General features: G+C 44.5%; 1 protein-coding gene across 1 annotated transcript in view; it reads right to left on the bottom strand.

Moving 5' to 3' along the window:
- Positions 1–3,607: 3,607 nt before the first annotated feature.
- GABRB3 (gamma-aminobutyric acid type A receptor subunit beta3) overlaps positions 3,608–21,241 on the bottom strand; it is a 180,690-nt gene continuing 163,056 nt past the window's right edge. Inside the window, exons 8-9 of the mRNA XM_056124247.1 lie at positions 14,469–14,713; positions 3,608–8,377 (exon numbers count right to left, since the gene is read on the bottom strand). Coding sequence (XP_055980222.1) covers positions 8,036–8,377; positions 14,469–14,713 — 587 coding nt within the window. The 3' untranslated portion in view covers positions 3,608–8,035. The remainder of the gene's footprint in view (positions 8,378–14,468; positions 14,714–21,241) is intronic.

Raw genomic sequence — 21,241 nt, 5'->3', positions numbered from 1 at the left:
TATAGCCCAGATATGGTCCCGTTATCGATGGAGAATTGATTTTCAGCAGGGATGAAAAGGCAACTTAGCAGTGAATGAATGGCCTCTTTGAGCAAACGCTGCTAAAATAATTGGATGTGCTATGAAGGAAATGAAGTCAAGTGAGTCCTCGGGTGCAATCCCATCGCCGCATTATATATGCAGGCATACAAATGTATGCAAATGTAAGTCAAATATACTATAAGTGCAAGTGTCATACTTAAGATTATAAATCTCCTTAAATAACAAAGTTAAGACAAGACTTTGTGTTTAATGGGAAGGCTAAGGAAATATCTCTTATAAGCAATACTAGGCTCGGTCTTCAAACCTGTCTTGTCTTGTGAACGTGAATCTCACTTGCTTCTCTTTGTTTTTTCGACACTGGAGAAGTCTGTGTTCTCTTTTGAACACGTAATTCCTCTTTCTCTCATCTCACATAATTCTAATGAAGTTTCGACAAAAAAAAAAGAGGAGAAGGAGGAGGGGGAGGAGGAGGAAGAGGAAGAGGAGGAGGAGAATAACTAAACATATAATCAATAAAAAATGAAGTAAACTGGCTTACTAAAAAAGTTTTCAAATATGCTCTCTGAAAGCTTGTTAACAAATAAAAAGACAAGAGGGCTGGGAGAAAAGATGTTATAGGGTTATATGTGTAGGAAGTTCTAGCCAAGGCAAATTCTCAAAACATAATAACAAAAAAAACTAATGAAAATAAAATTCGAGCATAATCTCCATTAATGGAGACATATGGCAAATAAATACAGGGAAAGGTATGCAGTACCATTGCCAATAATATAATGTCATTTAGAATTAAAGGAGATACCATTGTATAGGTATTAGAATGAATAAAATGAACAAAACTGATCATACCAAGTGTCAGATACTATGTGAAGGAAATGGAATGCTCAAACTCAACTGGTGAATGTGAATGATAAATCACTTTGGGAAAAGTATGACAGTTTGATAAAAAGTTAGCCTTAAGAGCCAGAAAGAAAACATACATACCAACAGACTTGTATTTGTACATTCTAAATAGAAGCTATTTCTGTAGGTCCTATGGGTCATAGGGTCGGACCAATAGAGTCTCAATCAATAACTACTAATAATTTAATCCTATTGGACTCCGTGCCAGGCTGTGGGATGGGTGAGAGCCCTGCCCACCCCTAAGGGACCCAGCCCCAGCAGCCGACCTCCACTACCCAACCCCCGCCACACTCCAGGCCGCTTTCTGGACTGTGGCTGCTTTGCACACTATAAGACAGTTCCTACCCATTTTCCGCAATTACTACACCATATATGATGGGGTTCAGACAGTAGGCAACAAATCATAGAGAAAAATATATAAATATATGCCTCTCGGAGAGCCTGGCAAACTACCGAGAGCATCCTGCCTGCACGAGCAGAGCCTGGCAAGCTCCTCGTGGAGTATTCAATATGCCAAATACACTAACGACAACAGGTCTCATTCCCCTTACCCTGAAAGAGCCCCAAATAGTTGGGAAAAGACTAGTAAGAAGAGACTGCTAAAATCTTAGGGCTGGGAGGAATAGAGACGTTACTGGCATCCAAAGTAATGACAGTGATACAGTGAATTTAATCCTATGAGGCTAAATGTCTCACCTTATAAACTATGTGTTCCAACAAGGCAATGATTTCTTGGCAGAGTAATTTTTCCATTCAATGAAAATGGACCCACCTCTATCATTTAGAAGCTGGTATTAAGAGGGGCAGTCATCAGTATTATCTGGATGGAGGCTCCTTTGTAACTGGATTCTGCATCCAGTGAGACCAAAATCATTCAAAAGCAGAAGCTGTTACAAGAAACTTTGAGATATTTAGTCCCAATTTGAAAATCCTTTCCTCTGTAGTTATTGGTTACTTAAAATGACCTTTGAATCAATCACATCTTCTAAAGAAGTAGGTGAGAAATCTCTCCCCACCCACCCTAACTTCACTCTACCATAGCCTCTCTTAGACAAAAATAATAGTGATATATATATATATATATATATATATATATATATATCCACATCAGGGGCCCAAAGTTGAACTAGGATGTAAAATTAGTGGATTTTCTTTTTTTTTAATCAAATGTTTTATATATGTTTACATATCTTCAAAGATGTCACGCCACTGGCCGAGCAAGTGAAAACAGAGATAGATAAATGGGACTATCTTAAACTAAGAAGCTTCTGCACCTCAAAAGAAACAGTGACCAAAATACAAAGACAGTCTACAGAATGGGAAAGGATATTCGCCGAATACACATCTGACAAGGGGTTGATATCAAGGATATACAAAGTACTGGTTAAACTCCACAAGAAGAAAACATCCAACCCCAACCAAAAATGGGGCAATGAAATGAACAGAAACTTTCTCAAAGAAGAAATCCGAATGGCAAAAAAGCACATGAGAATTAGTGGATCTTCATAGGTTGGAAATAAAAATAGGTGCTATAGAGAATTACTGAAAAATTTTATAGGGCTTTCCTGGGAACATATAAATTTGAAGATAAATTCACTATATATATATATATATATATATATATTTGAAGATCAACTCTCTAACTTGTTGAGGGCCTTTTGTCAGACTGACAACACTGCAGAACACTAGGTTTTAAAAATTAACATGGAGCGTTTTCTTTAGGCAACCTGATTTACAGTATTGTTAGGTAATGTCTCTACACCTCCCCCCAAGCCGAGTTAGTGTCTGCCAGCACAGTGTCTAGATCCCTTTCCAGCCAGTCAGACTTCCCTCCTGGCCCCCCACCACCCCCCTGCTCCCCACTACAGAACCAGACTCTTTTAAGATGTTTATAACTGAGTAATAAAAATTGCCCTTTTTTGAGATGTCTGGGAATATGGATTCCTTTATGTCTCCCTCCTTCCTTTCTTGCCTTCTTTCCCACCTCCCCCCACCCCTTTTGTTTCTTTTTCTTTCTTCTTTTGTATTTTGGCCACATCCAAGTGTGCTCAGAGTTCACTCCTAGCTCTTTGCTCACTCTTGCTGGTTCTTGGTAGACCACAGGTGTGCTAGAGACCCAACCCAGGTTGGCTGTGTGCAAGGCAAGTGTACCCACTGTACTGTCTCTTTTGACTCAAGCTTTTCTTCCTTCTAATAGGGTTTTGTTGTTGTTATTGTTTGTTTTGTAGCTTTCTTACTGGACAGCAACAAGGGGAATTCCTTTGAGGACTGAAGACCTTGAGCTAGGAATATTGATTCCTTGGCTTTCGATATAAAAATGATTGTCACTTAAATACTAATTCTTGCTGCAGAAAGGTTTCAAAGGCTGAATACATGCTCTGCATTCAAGAGGACTGGAACGTCATGGTTCCCCAAATACTGCCCAGAATAATCTCACAAACAAACAAACAAAAAATCCAACCCAAAACATTACCATTTCACACACATGCTGGATCTTGGTGAGCCTGGCTGTCCTGTTTGGTTTGTAATCAATTAGAATTAAAAACAAAAGGCATGGTTCCACTGATCTCACACACAGAATCTTGAACGTATTTCTCTTGTCTTTCAGCATCACCTACCACTAAGACAGTGGATACCAAAGCAAGAAAAGAAATAAGCCATCACATTTAAGTCAATTAGTTCTTTTTTAATAAATTTGAATTCATTCATCAACAAGTTTCATATTTTATCTATCACTCAATTTTGCTTTTTTTTCATGTCAAATAATACCAAAAAATTACATCAATGTGCTTAAGCAAAATTGGGTTTTATCTTTACAATGAAATGAAATCAACAGGGGAATTTATCATGACAGTGACTGCCTATTCCTACTTGAAGAATCCTGTACTTACCTTGAACACACTCACTGACTTGTGAAGCAAACTAAGAGACAAGGATGAAGAGGATGGGTGCAGTGACTGCCCATGGGGAGACTGGTAGGGGAGCACTCTGCGAGGTCCCTGTTTCCTAGATGCTGGGAACTGAGTATTTCAGGAAAACACGGCACCTTTCAATGAAGCAGTAGAGGTAATTGATCCAAGACGCATTAGCTAGTGTCTTGGGAAAATTTGATCCACCTGGGCGGCTCTTGGTCCCCGACAATTCAAAGTGACTTTGACTGATGACTCACGCCTGCCGAGAGCCAGGGTCTTTTCCTTGAGTTAGACTATACATTACCAGTTGTTCAGTTTTGCTTGCACAAAATGGCCAGAAATACAATGGGTTTTCAGGTGGAGAGTCAAAGGAACAAGAATGAGAAGATGGGGTATATATATGTTCAAGCCAGGAGATTCCAAGTTGCACACGTTGATTTGTGGTAGTTTTTTCTCTTTTTCATTTAGCACACACCATGGTAGGGTCAATACCAATGGGATCACCAACTAGATGCTGAAAACGAACCTACAACTGCCATGTGGCTAATTCCCTTCCGGCCAGTCTTCAACATGCCGGCCGTCCCTTCTGAGACACTGTCTTTGGTGAGGACGTATATTCCCAGGCTGGATAGCAGAGCTGTGTCTTGCCCGGGATTGGCTCAGCATGTCCGAGTTCTTCGAAACACAGACGTGCACAAAGTTTTCAAAGCAGACAAGGAAAGGGATCATGGCAGACTTTCTAGTTGGTTGGAGATTCAGGAGGAAATGGGTATTTCATGGTATAGACAGTGGAACCCCTCTGCATTCCCGGGGTTGGGAAACAAGAACATTTGTTTCACTGAAAAGTTTGCTCAAGTCTTCTCCGTCTTTCTCTATTGGAATTGATGTATGGGGGCTCCTGACTTATCTCAAACTTATCGGAGGAGAGGTCATGACCCCATCATTACCAGATCTTTTTTGTACCTCTCGCGCCCCTGTTTTGTGAAGCATTTTGGAAAGACAGGACTGCTCAGAAAATTAATTTTTTTATTATGTTCAGTTGTTGAGAAAGAGATAGCATTATTATCTTCCAAATCCAATTCTTCTCTCCTTACCGGATGAGGGTATCAATCACCTCCCAATGATAGATCCTGGGCTCAAAGGTCATCAGTACAGCTTGTTCAAGGGCCTCAGTGACTATGGTGGAAGAACGGGAGGGTATCAAACAGAACAGAGAACCAAACTCAACTAACCTGTCGCCAGCACAGAGTTCTGCTTCTCAACACGCCACACAACGTTTAAAAATGGAGAAGCTAGAAAACAACTTCATTAGAAGAAAAGTCATTTTCTTCTGAAATGGAGTAAAGCAAATACATACCCAAGGATCTTAAAAAGTTGTTTTTACAGAATATGTGTGTGCGTGTGCATGTGCGTGTGCATGTGGTGTGTGTGTATGTGTGTGTGTAGTTACAAACACTATTTATAGTATAGCTATTATGTTAACTTCATCGCAATGTCTACAAAGTGTTGGTTCCAGTCTTGGTGCCAAGTGCATATAAAAAGCTCAAAAGCTAGTATGACTATACCATGCAAATTGATATCCAGAAAACCTTGGGAAGTGGACTGTCGCATTTCCAAGCCGCCGGGGCTCTCTGTCTATGTAACTCAGCTATGCATCAAAAATGTTTTGAACCACTTTTCTCCCAGAGAGAAAGAATGTCACAGTTCTGAATAGTAGAAATTGTAGTTTGAAGTCAACCATGGACGGCTTTTGTCCACAGTCATTGCATTTTGGGGTCCCTCATCTTGTATGGGGAGCTAACTTCCTGACTCACTGAATACAGAAAAAGATATCTGAAGGCATTGAAAGGGATAAGGTCTTCACAAAAGTCTTTTTTTTTCTTTAACATGTTAACAATGATAAGGCCACTTACAAGGTTTTTCCCAATCTGTTTAACTTTTAGGATACCCCTGTGGTTACCCACAAAAAAGAAAATGCTCAGAGAACAGCCAAAGACCAAGATATCCCAGGCTAGTCTCCATAAAGAATAAAATCAGAGTGTGGCGGCTAGGAGAAAGAGACTGAAAACAAATAACAAGGGAGGGGAAGGGGGTTCAAAGCTAGTCATCACTGATAGCGTGAGACTTTGTGGATTATGTTTTATCTGACGGTGGGTTTTAAACTGTCACCAACTACCACAAATTAAAGGGAATTTTTGGGGGTGGGCACACCTGAAAATGTTTAGGCTTCAACCCTGGGGTGCTCAGGGGAATCTCTCCAAGTTGGGGATAGAACCTGGGCCAGCTCTAGAATGCAAAGCATGTGTTCCGTGCTTGTAACCATCTCCCCGGCCCAAATTAAAGGTTGTTCTATGACCATAAAGGAAAATCAAGTAGTAGTGAGCTTGGGGCGATGGCTCTGGCCACGGGCTGCAGAGCTCGTGGTGCCTCTAGAGAGCTGACAGAAAACTCCTGTCATTTGTAGACCATTGGTTGCAGACCCAACAGAGAGGGTGAGGCGTATTTGGCATCTTGGGGATAAAGTTTGAATTTAGCAGTTCTTTCTCGAATAATATTTTGCTTTTTTTTTCTTCCTCCAAATGCTTTACTTCACCGTGACACCTGTTTGTAGAACTGTAGTCATTTCAGTCTCTGGATGCTTGTGATAGAAATATTGTTTACAAAAAATATATCATCTCTTTTTTTTTCTTTAGAAAGATCTCGTCTAAATAGTAAGTTAAGGTTGCGCCTATGAAACCAGTGCACCTTGTTCTACGAGCTTTAAAAAGTCCAAATACAATGAGGCTGTGGACCAGAAGGAACTCAGAGTGACTGTGTGGGTTGTAGGGCTGCTCTCCTTGGCCTCAAGAGCATGGTCACGGGTCCTGGGGTAATGAGACGTGCGGGTTGCACATGTTCCCGCAGCGTGAGCTAGGAGGAGCTGGAGGTGCTTGCAACAACATATGTCAGCTACACAAAGAAAGGTATGAGGATGTTTCTTGGTTTCTAAAGTTGAACAGTAGAAGTGTTTGCGCTTCAGTCTTAGTTCTAGGTAACAGAAAGTAATTACATCACATGAAGAAAAGTATGACATTGCATGCTACCGTAAGAGCAAGCATAAGAAACAAAATCTTGGTAAATATACATATATATGCATCTTATGCAAATATATTTTATAGTAACATACAAGGTGGTAAGGATGATTTATGTAAGGTAACATAAAGACAGGGGCAGGATGTCATCCTATGTGGTTTGACCTTGGAGGAAGAGAACCTGAAGCACAGACTATGTTTCCCATTAGAGATCAGGCCGAGAAATCCATACAAGATGGGGTGCATATCTTCAATGATGAGAACGTCAACTCAACATCATCCCAATGTGCATTCTGTTCCCACATGACAGGTAAGCTGGAGGCAGTTCCAGTGAACCAATAAATATGATGTGTATCAAAGTACTCACAATGAGAAGCTAACCAGTCCAAGGGATATTCCCCCCGCCCCCCAAAGATGGAAGTTCAGATACTGACATGGAATCGATCTAAGTTTAAGACAACAGGTGAGGGCACACCAAGGACACACCTCATCCATGAACCCCCTGAAAACAACGTATGCCTGGTGAAAGCAAACCCCATTACTGAAATGTTCTAGAATGCCACCACTTGGTAAAACAAATGAAGGAATGAAGAATGAGACCTGTTTGAGACTTGCAATACCATGTGTGGATGTCTGAAAGATGAACTAAGAATTTCTGATTTTTTTCCCAACTAAAACATCTAACTTAGGAGAACCAAAGGACACAGTTGGGGATGATGTTGCATTTCACGTCCTCATTCTCAAGGCATAATGTTTAGACGATGCTTGTCCCTTTCAATTAAAAAAAGAAAGAAAAAAAACTGACTTTCTTTAATATGCATCCTGTGTTAAATTGTCCATAGCTGCAAAATGTATGCATGTATGTGTATTTGTTTTACATACACACAGGTCTTACACCTGAGTATATAAACATAGACACATACAGCCTCATATACATGTGTATTTTATATATATGCTGAGAAAGTTCACATATATATACAATTGCGTATGTATATATGTGTGTGTCTGCGTGTGTGTGTCTGTGTGTGTACACAGGTATAAAAACTTGACAGGCAGAGTATTATTTCACTCAGTGTTAAATGAAGTCTTTGAAAAATCAAGTACAGTCACTCAGTTAACATAGTACAGCCAGTAAACTAGGTTGAAAAGAGAAAAAGTGAAAGGAAACACGATCCGGGACCATCTGTCTATGGCGTTCACGTCGGTTAAATCAGGGATCTTGATTTTGAGCTGCGAAGACCTCCTTCGAAGCTGGGTCTTCTTGTGCGGGATGCCTCTGTCCCCCAGGTGCCGAGCGTGGCCTTCTCGAGGCATGCTCTGTTTCCTGTACTGGATTCCTGAGTTGTCAAAGGATATTGCTGAATTCCTGGTGTCCCCGACGCCACCTGCCACCTCATTCATTTCATTGTGAACATCCAGCGATGTCAGCAGAATATTCCCATGAGCGTCCACCTAGGAGAGGGAAAGAGAGTGCAAGGCATTACCCGTTGAGCAGACAGGCAAACTCAGGGCAGGGGGGTGACAGGGGTGGTGGTGACCTGAAAAGCTTTGTTTTAGTGAAAACTGTTTCCATGGGGGAAAAAATGCTCAGAGAAGGTATCTTCTTGATTTAGAAAAAGGCACATAAAATTGGCTAAGGACTAGAGAGAGGTATTTAGAAGATGGGGTTGTGGAGCTTGCCTTGCATGTCATGAGCCCAGTCCATATCCCTGGCACTGCATGTGGTCTCCTGAGCATGGCTCAGGGTCATTCCTGAGCTCAAAGCCAGAACAAGCCCTTGGGCACTTCTGGCTAAGGTGCTCCCCTGGTGACCTTGTAATAGAGATGAGGTCAAATAAAAGAGGACCAGAGTGGTAGTAAGAACAGCTGGCAGAGTGTTGCCTTTCAGGCCGCTGATCCAGGCTTGATGCCCGGCAGCTGAGCACCACCAGGAGTGATCCCTGAGTGCAGAGCCAGGAGTAACCCCTGAGCACAGGGTGTGGTGTGGTTCCCCAAAACAAAATACTCAAAAAAGAAGGAGGCGCTTTTCCAAATGATACCACCATTTCCCACAAGTAGATAGGAACTAGAGTGAAGAAGACCTTCCTCACCACTCCATAGGGACTACTAAGACCACCAGTGGAGGGGACTGATGGAAAGTAGTGGGCAGTGGTGATGAAATTGGTATTGGAACACGACACACCCAAAACTCAATCATGAATACCACTAACTTTGTAAGTCATGGTAATTCAATTAAACACACACACACACACACAACTTAACAGACCACTAAAAGACCACCAGTGGGCATGTGAGTCCCTGTGAATAGTACCAAACTCCATGATGCATCTCTCCGGGGTCCTAATGACTCACCAGGATTAAAAAGAGATGGAGCTGGGGATCTTCCACTTCCTTCCTCCCAGAAAACTGAGCAACAATCCACATGATGTCCAGGCCATCGAAGTGCTGGCACACAGCATGCCCAGCCCATAACCCCCTGAGCCTGAGGTCATCTCTCCAAAAAATGTTCATGGAGTTTTGGTCCTCGGATCTCTAGGGGAAGTGTTTCCCATTTGTCTCACCTGAGCACACAGCAGCAACACCAGCAGAAACCCTACAAGCCTTGAGAGAAACTTGCCAAACTCTAAGAGGGAAGGTAGATGATCCAGGTGGAGGGCTGTCCCAGAAGGCAGGGTGACCCCCTACTTTGAAGCAGTAACTTTGTCCTAAGGACTTCCTTCCTCCTATCATGGGAGAAAGCCCCCCCAACTGCCCTCAACCTCCCAGGCTCTTCAGCTCTGCTTGGTCCATTCACTCTCAAGGTACAGCCCTGTGCATGCTCCTGAGAGATCACTCCAACTGCTCTTTGCTCTGACTCCTCTGCCTGACACAAATAGGCTACTTGGCCAGTTCAAGAAGCACCCAGAAAGGATGCAGAGCACAGCTCTGTGCCTCTCTGAGGAGCAGCTGCCACATCTGAACCACAGCAGGCACATCTGCAGAGACGCCAAAAGGGGATGCTGAAGAGCCGAGCAGCCCCAGAGGCCATGAAGGTGGAGGGGGTGGGAGCAAGGGAACCTGTCACCTCCCCAGCACACAGTACCTGGCCTTAGTATGGGGCGCTGGGGCTGCTGCTTGAGAGTGTGTGGAAAGGGAACAAGTTGGGGTTGAGGGGAGAATCAAGGCTGACTCAAAGAGAATGGGGATGTGGCTTAAGTCTGGAAGGTGTGGCTGAAGGGGTCCTGGAAAGAGTGAACTGAAGATCAAGCCATGATACCAGGAGGCCCCAGGGGAGGGAGAAGAGAGTGCCAGAGATAGGGTTCACTGGCTGTAGCCTTGACATTTCAAGAATGGATGAGAAATGAGTCAGACTCAATGGCTGATCTGCCCCAGTGCCTGGTAGCTGGGATCTCCCTGAGGAAGGGGCTCTGTCTGCACTCTTGGACTCCAAGAGGGGAAACTAAGCCCCAAGGCACCTGGAGGAACTCTGGTATGAACACAGACACTCTACTGAAAGGATTTTAAGTGTTCATAGATACACACAGCTACAGAATTCATGAGACCATATCAACTGGCTGGTTGCTTGGAACGCAGGTTTATATTTGCAAGGTTGTCATTCAAACATACCAAGTAGGACTAGAGAGAAAATGCAGAGGTTAAGTCAGGGCTTACACATGGCTGACCCTGATTTGATCCCCAGCAGTGAATAAGGTCTTGCCCAAGCACATTCGGGAGTTTACAGAAAAAGGATTAAGGCCTGAACATTATTGCAAATGGGCCCAATCCCCAACCCCCAAATAAAATTTTAAAAATTATTAGGCTGGAGTGATAGTGCAGTGGGTAGAGCGTTTGCCTTGCACAGAGCCGGCCTGGGTTCGATTCCTCCGCCCTTCTCGGAAAACCCAGCAAGCTACCGAGAGTATCTCACCCGCACAGCAAAGCCTGGAAAGCTACCCGTGACATATTCGATATGCCAAAAACAGTAAGAAGTCTCATCATTTGTTGTGAGACATTACTGGTGCCCCCTTGAGCAAATCGATGAACAATGGGAGCATAGTGATAGTGATGGTGATTAGAGCAATTTCACAGAGAAAACTTATACCCAAAATGCTAGGTATTTTTTTCTAAAGAAATTTGAGGACTATTAAAATTGATCAAAGCATAGAAATCAAGCATATCAAACATATTTGTCAAAATGATGGTGACTTTTCTTTATCACCTAGAATTTAGATCTCAAAATAGAGGGAGTTCAGAGTGGTTAAGAAAGAAGCACAGCATGCCTGATGACGAAGCATGGCTTTTAAAGCATTTCATGAATACTTTGTGTTTCGAAGAGTTTGTCTCCAATCGACTGTAATTAGAACCAGTGACCTCAATGGAGTTACTCTTTCTGGTCTATATCCTTGACAAGCGCAAACATTCAAACACCAGAGAAACATCTCCCAGATAACCTAGCAGGGAGAACACTTCTGCTTCTACCCAGAATGTGTCACCAAATTGATAAGGATGCTGGTAGCTGACTTTCAACATCACCTTCAAGTGTCTACCAAAGCAAAGTAGTTCAGATTTTGAAAAAGAAGGTTTTTGCCTCGTGAAGCAGAAACTTGCTTCTAGACATCAAATCTGCAACTTGGCAAGAAATAGGTGTCTCAACTGGGTCCCTCCGTGGATTCAAAACCCAACTGCTGAACTTGAGAACATCAAATGACTGGTAGCCAAGACACAGGTATTCCAGTCAAAGACCAGCTCTTGGGTATAGAAACAACTCAGAGCAGAGTGAGGTCAGGCACAAATAAATTAAGGTTCATATTTACAGGGGGCTAAGGAGAAACTAGCGGGTGGGGAGGGGGGGCGGGTGGGGTGAAGTTAAAACCTGGTACTTAGAGTTTTACAGCAGGTTCAATGAAGTGCAAATGACCAAGGCTGCTGCTGGCAATGGCTATATGGGTGGGCTCACTGAGACAGAATGGGGAGTTATCTAGTATGACAGTGAGCTCAGAGCCTTTCCCTGAACTGGCTGGTCTAGAGTGTATTAGGGAAAGCTGTCCCCTCCCAGCTTCAGGGGGCTCCTTACCCCAAGAGGGAGTTCCCGGAGGCTATTTACCCATAAGAACCAACCCCTGAACACGAATCAGTGAATAATCAGAATTATTTGATGGCTCTCTCAGCCCTTGATGCCATTTCTACTTTGCACAAAGTTTGATACTTTCTTACATTCCTTGATGATTTTTTAATTATTGAGGTAACATGGTTTATACCAGGAATTCACTTAAAGGACTCTGGAGAAATAGCTGTGTGTGTCTGTAATGGAAATGATAAAGATGTGATGAATTTTTGCTTTGTTGACAACCACATAACCAAATCATACTTTGTATTCTGTGGATTTACTAAGAGACATCATTGGATCTGTGATGTGGACTACGCCCCCAAATATATTTTCCAGTAGAAATTCAGGGTGATCCTGAGACAGGAGTGAGAATACAATAGATGAGATACTTGCCTTGCATGCAGCTGACCCAGGTTTGACCCCTGGCATCCCATATGGCTCCCCAAGTACTGCCATAAGTAAATATTGAGCTCAGAACCAAGAGGAAGCCCTGAGAAGTGCCAGGTATGGCCACTAAAACAAAAAACAAAAGGAATCTTTGGAGGCCTCAATGTATCCCCAGATACTGAGTTTCCCTGAAAACCTCCACACTTTGCTGAAGGGACTGGTGGACATGTCCAGTTTTTAAATAGCCTTCATTCATGACAGCTTGTGAACCTATTCTGAGCCACCCATACACAAATGTAAGTGATGTAACATTTAACCACTTTTAGCTGTTGTTATTGTTGGCAATGATCTGGGCTTACGCCTCAGGGATCACTCCTGGCAGTGCCAAAGATTGGATTGGGCTATCTGTGTGTAAGGCGAGGGCCCTCCCCACTGTACTAGCTCTCCTGTTTAGAATCAGGGAGAAGCACAGATCCAATGATGGCTGTGGGAGGTCAGCCCACAGGTGACCCACAAAGGGGACTACTGCATCACTGAAATGTGCCCTTTTGCATGGCAACATTTTTTCGTAACTTATCCCTATCTTGAAGTGATTAGGAACATTCCTATACCAGGTGTGAGTGAAGAGCACAGAAAAGAACAAAGAAACCTCACAGGTATGAGAAATAAGAATGATGAGCGAGAATACAGAGGTTAAGGCATCGTCCTTGTAAGCAGCCAAGCCCAGTTTGATCTCTGGAAATGCACAGCATCTCCCAGGCACCAGCAGCACTGACTCCTGGACACAGAGTCAGGAGTAGACCCTGAGCACTGCCAGGCACGGGGAAAGGAAAGAAGGAATGAAGGAAAGAAGGAAAGAAGGAAAGAAGGAAAGAAGGAAAGAAGGAAGGTAGGTAGGAAGGAAGGAAGGAAGGAAGGAGAAAGAGAGAGAGGAAGGAAGGAAGGGATAAAGAAAGAGCGAGAAAGGAAGGAAGGAGAGAAAAATAAAAAGAGAGAAAGGAAAACAGAAAAATAAAAAGAGAGAAAGGAAGAGAAAGTCAGAAATAAAAAAGAAAAGGTGAGAAAGAAAAGAAAGGAAGGAAGAAAGAAAGAAAGTAAAAAGAAAGAAAGAAAGAAAGAAAGAAAGAAAGAAAGAAAGAAAGAAAGAAAGGGGTGGGAAGGAGGGAGACAGAGGAAGGAGGTAGGGAGGCAGGGAAGGAAGGAAGAAAGAAAGGAAGACCAATATGTAAACAAGTAGAAAAAAATGTTTTTGTGTTTTGAAGCACTCAGTTTTATAGAAACTATAATGTGCCTTCATAATAGTGTTTATAATTGCAATAATACAGTGCTCTTATTAAGAAAGAAGCTGAAAATGAAAAGGAAACTGCAATGCTAATTGCTAGCTCCTTTTTAAGTGAATGGGTGCAGGGTGCTGGGATAGAGCTGCAAAGGAGTGGGTGGGCTTGGATACGTGAGCCTCCTAAGGCAGACAGCTCTCCTTGGCTGCTGGAATCTGTTGAGCTCTGGTTGCTGCTCTCAGGGCCACATGTGGTGATACTCACAGGTTACTCCAGGCACAGTGCTCAGGAGCCTTGGTGGTACTGGGGACCTACCCTGAGCCCGCCTCCCCCTGTGGAGCACACACTTCTGCCCTCTGAGCCTGGCCCTGCCCCTGGCATTGGTTTTGTTTTTATTTGGCAGAAAACCTTCAGGTGGGTAGGGGCTGAAAGGGCACTAGAATAGCCTCTGAACAGACACTGCCCTTGGCCCAAGATTGTGGTTCCAAAGGACCAGAGGCCACGGGAAGGGTACTGGCCCACACAGTGCCAGGAATAGCAACACACGACTAAGCTGATGCATCTGCTCACAGCAAACCAACCATGGCCAGATTCTGAGGGGAGACTTTTCCTCCCATCCCCAGAGTGGTCACATGCTTCCTTCTCTCCATATGAAGCCACCGAGCTCTGGGCTCTCCCTGGCTTCTGCACTCATGTTCACTTCAGACACACCTCAGCAATGTGCACTGACGCCCACAGAGGCAACTTCCTAGCTAGATGGTGACCCCAAGCCCCAACCAGGCCACACCCTTACCCGGTTGGTCTCGTTCTTGGAACGGTCATTCTTGGCCTTGGCCGTCTTCTCCGCCAGCTTCTTCTGCCTCTGAGGGCCTCTTCCGAAGAAGATGTAGTTGACGAAGGCGTACTCCAGGAGCGCCAGGAACACAAAGACAAAGCAGCCCATGAGGTACATGTCGATGGCTTTGACGTAGGGAATTTTGGGCAGCGTCTCCCGGAGGTGTGTGTTAATAGTGGTCATGGTCAGGACGGTTGTGATTCCTACAAAAGAGAGGGTGAGAGGGGCAGTGAGTGCGGGCACTTGCTTCCCTGCACTGCCCCTGGTGGCCAAAGTCGCTGCCAAGAAACAAGAGGACCTTGAAGGGGTATGCAGGGTCACAAAGCTTGGGCATTCGGGTAGGAGGTCATGACTTCACACAGAAGGAGCACCCCCCAATCCCAGGACTCGGGGAGAAAGGGACTAAAAGCAGGCGGGAAAGAGATTGTCTGGGGAGCTAAGGCCTTCATGGGCGTGAGGGGACATCAGGACAATATTAGCTGAAAATGATCATGCTGGACAAGAACTGAGTATTAAAAGTGGGTAGAGGGATATTCTTGACAACCTTTCAGTGTCTGTATTGCAAACCACAATACCCAAAATTGGGGGGGGGGGGAGAGAGACAGAGACAGAGACAGAGAGAGAGAGAAGAGGGGAGAACTGGGGACACTGGTCACTGGTGTTGGGAAGTGTACACTGGTGGAGGGATGGGAACACTGTATGACTATAACCTAAACATGAACAGCTTTGTAAAGATCTATCTCCCAATGAGTCAATAAAAATATTAAAACAAAACTAAACACAAAGCCAGAAGACAAAACATCAAATATCTAGATGAGTAAACTCCAGTTTAAAAAAAAATCTATGAAGCATCTGGAACTCTAGGAAGGTCAGAGATGGCTGGGAGGACTTTCACAAGGAAAGAAGGAAGCTCACCTAGCAGAAGAAACTTCTCATGACAATACTAAAGAAGCTAAAGAGGAATAACACAGGGGTTTTCAACTAATTAAGAATGTGGCTTGCCCTCTGCTCAGAGAGAAGCCTTGCTATTGTCACAGTTTGGAATTATTATTTGTTTGTTTCATCACACTCCTCAGTGCTCAGGAGACCATGCCTGGCAGTGCTCAGCTGGCAGTGCTCAGGGGGAACATATAATGGTGTCGGGAATTGAACCCAGATGGATGCGTGCAATGCAAGCACACTGAGCCCTGAATGACCTCTCTGGCCTCATATTCTTCGCCTGGTCTCTCCTCTCCCTCTTGGAGTCTCTGAAAATGCTCACAAACTGCTACTTTGTAGTTCTATCTGAGATTTTTTTTTCTTTTTGGGTCACAGCTGGTGATGCTCAGGAATTACTCCTAGCAGTGCTTGGGGAACCCTGTGGAATGCTGGGATCAAACCCGGGTTGTCAGTTGTGTGCAAATGCCCTCACCGCTGTCCACTGCTCTGGCCCCTCTCTCTGAGCTTTAAGCACAGTGCTTGCTGTGCAGAGCTTGCCTAGGATCCGGAGCTGGGGTCAGTCTGTGACCATGTGACCAGAGTGGCCAGGCTTGCTTGGCGGCAAGGCGTCTGCAAGCCAAGCTCCTTGGCGGCAAGGCGTCTTCCACACCTGGTTAGCCCTTCTGGGAGATGGCACTTGGGAAGTATTCAAGGGTTCAGTAGGAGGGAGAGTCGAGGCCTTGAGTGTCCTTGACTGTGCGCATCTCTGGGCTGAGCCAGGTGTGCTGGTGGGGCAGCAAGGAGAAGCCACATAGGACGGAATCAACAGCTGGTTTGGGAGCTCACTCCGGGCTGCCCCAGCTTCCTGGAAGCTTGGATAGTCCTTGAGTGTTTGCTTGTCTCCTGGTATGTTTGTTTATCTCATTCTCTGCAGCGGACTCCGCAGGATAGAGGTTGATGGTGCCCAACCGGTTTGCTTTATTGTGGCCAACTGCCATACCCTGCCACCCCAACCTTGGAGGGAGGCTGCCATGCCTCATAGTGGGGAGCCAGAGATACAGGGATGGCTGATTCCTGAGCACCTGGAAACCAGTGAGGCCCATGAATGCACACCTCACTTCCCACCCACCTCTCCAGCTCAGAACTACAGGAGCTGAAGACCTGAGAACCAGTTTTCAGGGTACCCCTGCCAACCATGATTACTTATGGCATATACTGAAGCTGAATGTGTCAGCATATTTTAAGATCTCCCTTTAACTCATCTGCACCTGGGGACTGAAAAAATAATGTTGTAAATGGCAAAGGCATAATGAAAGTTTGCAAGAATATGTGAAGCCCCCACACAGATGCTCCCACAGCAGAAGTTCTCAGCAGGCATCAATAATGGTATCGGTGTGGCTAACAACATTTGGTCAAAAAAAAATAATTTCCCCCTTCCAAGTGGACATTGACAGTTGGGAGTGCTCTGTGTAGCTTCCTGCTTCTTGGGCTGACTTTCTGGCATGAACAGATATGATCCAGCCTCAGCAGACGTCCCTGGGAATGGCAAAAGGAGCACAGCCACAGGGAGTGGGTGACGAGCTGGGCCGGGCCCATGAGGCTCAAAGAGACCTTGGCCGGGAAGGTAAATGCTCTAATAGTGCTCCTGTGAGTCCCCAGGAGTCCCCTGCTTAAATGGCCAGTGCAGCGACTAATTTCTTTTATTGTGTTATTTCCCATGCCAGATACTAGGAATGCTGGTGGGCTGCGGGGGTTCCCAGAGAGGACAGCCATGGGTTAGGTGAGCTGGACAGGTCATAGTCATGCTCTAGGGCTGCACCTCTCAACAGTGGACATGTATCTCCTGTCCCTGCCCCCTGAGCATGCCCAAGATGAGGACGCCAATGGCAGTGGGGGCGGGGGGGAGTTAGAGGGGAGCATGGATGGAGAAAGGTTGGGAAACACTGTTTTTGAGTTTTAGTGGAATCCCAGTGCAATAAGGGTCAAGGGCCTTGTAGGACAGTTACAGACCCAAACCACAGAGTACACAGCACCAAAGACAGGAGATTCGAACTTTCAAATGTGCCTGTCAGTGAAGCAGGCTGGGGTGGGAGAGGGGTGGGAGGGAACTCAGGGACACTGAAGAGGGATGCTGACATGGGAGGAAATTGTGCTAGAACATTCTCTATCTAAAACTCAACTATCAATAATTTTGTCATCTACATATATTTTTTGGGTGGTCACACCCAGAGATGAACTCAGGAATTACTCTTGGCGGTGCTTAGGGGACCATATGGGATGCTAGGAATCGAACCCGGGTTGGCCGCGTGCAAGGCAAATGCCCTACCCACTGTGCTATTGCTCCAGCCCCTACATCTTTTTTTAATGAAACAAAGAAACTTCAATTCCTGAAAAGCAGTGCTCAGGCACTAGTAAATGGTCATTGACAACAAAAAATCCTGTCTATAGACAGTTTAAAGGTTAGGGCACTTGCTTTGCATGGGGATATAGTCCCAGTTTGATCTCTGGCACCACATGTTCTAAGTGTGACCCCAAAACCTAAAGACAAGAAAAACTTTTCTTTGGCTCTGATTGGAGAAAACTAAATTCTTCAGTTGCTGTGTATTTTCTAGTGGAAGATCTGGCTCTGGAGGTCAGGGATCCTCCTTCTCACTGTAGGACAGGAGACAGCTGGGCAGCTGCAGGCCGGGGTGGGGGTCTTACCAGGTCCTTTATTTATTTCCCAACCAAAATGTGTTGTTAAACGGACATTTAGCAGCATGAAATGTTCATTGTTCAAATCTAGTTATTTTCACCTATGAATTCAGGTGACGTTTACACACTACTCATTCTGGACCTCTGCTTTTATGAAGATGAAATCAAAAGACTTTACCCAGGGTATTCCCTTTACTCTCCCTCATCAAAAAGATATGGCCTAAGAGAGCCATGCAGGAAGGCACACGTTCAGAAGGACTCACTGTGCTCTTCCTGGTCAGTGGACTTCAGACAAAGATATTTGGTTACAAAGCCCAGCCCTGAAGTCTTGAGGCTTCAAGCACTCTGTCCAACAGACTGGAGGGCAGCAAAAAGCCCCGAATTACACAGGGCCGCTGATCAGTACATGTGTCTGAGAGCCCTCGGTCACTTCTTTAGGGACTAATCCAACCAGAGAGCCGTGGGCCCAGCCACTGAGAAAGGAGGCCCTGAACTCAGAGCAGTGACTCGAGGATAGGGGTGGGAGGAGGCAAAAGGCACTCGGCCTCTCAGAGAGCAAGGTTCAACGTGCAAAGTGGGGCTGTGAAGGGGATTCCTTCCACCAAGGACCTCCCACCACAGCATGTCCTCTGCAAGGTACAGAGAAGAGAAGCGTTGTGGACAGCCTAGACACTCACTGTGGCAACTGCTGATTTTCTATGTGGGTGACCCCTTAACAACAACAACTGTAAGAAAGTTTTGCTCAGCTTTTTTGGGTTCATTTGTTTTCAACTCATTGAGTTTTGCAATGAAATACACCAAATCATTCTGTGCGTGTGGAAAGAAGGGAATCATTCTCCATGGTTCAGGGAGAGAACTCTGGAGTTAGGGACACACGGGTAAGGTCTTCCTCCGGGATCCTGGAGAGAGAGTAGAGGGGAGAAGGCACTTGCCTTGCCCACGGCTGACCCCAGTTCAATCTCCGACACTGCACCAAGTCCCTCATGTCCTGTAGATGCAGCCCTGGAGAAAAGACACTGTACCCTCCACTGGTCCAGGGAATTGCAGCATTGCCAATCTGACAGGAGTGGGCTAGCTGAGCACAATTGAGGACCCCACCCCAAATATGCCAAACAACGATTTAACATTTTCCTTCTGACAAGAACAAGGACTGTACAAGATTCATATTTTTCCTGAGTCTCATGTTGCTGCTGAGTGACCCGGGAGTGGCATCACAAGCTACAGAGTCAGCAGCTTTATCTAAGTTGGCTTCAGACTCAGCCTCTTTCACCTCTCTGCACCGTGACTCGCACCTGGCCTGCCTGCCGATCCACAGACTAGCAGGGAGAACAAACAGGTAGACCAGTTGTTTTCGAACTGTCTATATCCACAGACTAGGACCTTCAATGAAGCAGTGGTTGATGATGGTGGTTCTAGCCAGCCTGGCATGTGAGTGGTAGATTTCAGCCTGGACACTCACTATGGCAGCTGCTGATTTTCGATGTGAGTGACTCTTAGGACACACAGTCCCTAACCAGGCCCACTGCCCAAATCCTGACATAATGCCGGGTACTGTCATATACAGGAGGGAGCTAGGGCAAGGGTGCAGATAAATCCTGGATGGGCCAATGTAGTGACCCTGAGAGCAACACTGTCCCCTTCATCTCAACTCAGGGTTCATTCATTCCAGCCTCTTGGATTTTTGACACTCCAGGATCCTGGGACTTCTCAATGTCAGCACAGCCTCTATCCCGGGAAGCTTTAGTAACACCCATGCAGCAGCATTTAGGAGAACTGGAATTCAAAATAAATTGGGCAAAGATACTTGCACATACATCTGACAGTAGTTTAGTATCTCCATATATATAAAGAATTCACAGGGTCCAGCAGCAAAAACCAAAACAACCCACGAGCAACACGATTTTACAAACTGGCTAAAAATCTGAGAAGATACTTCTTCCAAGAAGACATACATGTGGCCCAAAAGCCCATGAAAAATTTTTGTATCAGTTATTATTAGAGAAATGCCAATTAGAACTACAGAGATATTATTCATATATGTGAGAATTTTTAAAAAATGAAACTAAATGTTGGCAAAGATGTGAATGGAAGGTTTGTGGAAATATGTATTGGTGTGGGCTATAAAAGTGGAGGTTTTAAAAAATAAATAGAAATATAGTATGGTCCAGGAATAGACAAACATAAAAAGAAATGGAATCTCCTTTCTTAGCCAATCACTAGGCTGAGTGATCCAAACCCACGTCAGAGAGAATATTTAATATCATGCGAGATCATGTTTGAAGATTGAGCATGGCATGGGATTTTCAAGAAATTCCATCGGCATTATGGGTCTGCCACTATGCCTCCCTTCCACTGATGACCATTCTGGTTCTTTGGTTTGCAGATTTCTCTACATACCAAAAAGAAAAAAAAAATCCAAGAAAGAAATTCTCAGAGGCCGTGGCCTGTGAATGACCAGCTCCAGCTCTCCTGGGCTCTGTGTTTGCATTTTTATGTTCTTTTTCTCAAAGAACTGATCTTTAAGATCACCTCCAAAACTGTCTAAGTGAACAGTCCTGCAAAATTTTTATCTACTCTTGCATATTTATGTTAGATCTGACTTTTCCAAGTAGAAAAACATTTCAGAAAAGAGTACTATAGTCTTTTAAAAAGAACAAAACTATAAAACCTACAAGAAGGACATGTGATTCAAAGGTTACCTCTGCAGGCTATGAAGCTATGAAGCACTGTGGAAATATTTTTAGAACTATTCTTCTTACTATGTCCATCAGAAATAAGTAGCCATCAACACAGCCCTTAAATTCTAAAAACATTTTCTTCTTCTCAGAGAGCTTTTCCAGTTGCCTAATGCCTTTAGGAACAGCTATCTGATTTTCTGAAGCCGCTGTTATGTGTTATTTCCTGGGGGGAATATCAAGCCATGACAGAGTTGTACAAGCCACAGAACCCAGAGTCTAAGCCAGATACCCATATGCAGACAAGCAGATCCCTTCTCCTGGGGGCAAGGAAGTTAATCAGCTTAAAGTCTTGGAAGAAGATAGCAAACAACAGGACTCTGAATTCTTACATTTCTCCATAGTATAATGACCGGAAACTCTGCTAATTCTTTTCCTTCAATT

Source organism: Sorex fumeus, unplaced genomic scaffold (genome assembly GCF_029834395.1).
Source record: "Sorex fumeus unplaced genomic scaffold, SorFum_2.1 ptg000051l, whole genome shotgun sequence".
Taxonomy (NCBI): domain Eukaryota; kingdom Metazoa; phylum Chordata; class Mammalia; order Eulipotyphla; family Soricidae; genus Sorex; species Sorex fumeus.
Note: the sequence above shows the minus strand (reverse complement) of the source record. Positions and strands in the feature narration are given on the sequence as shown.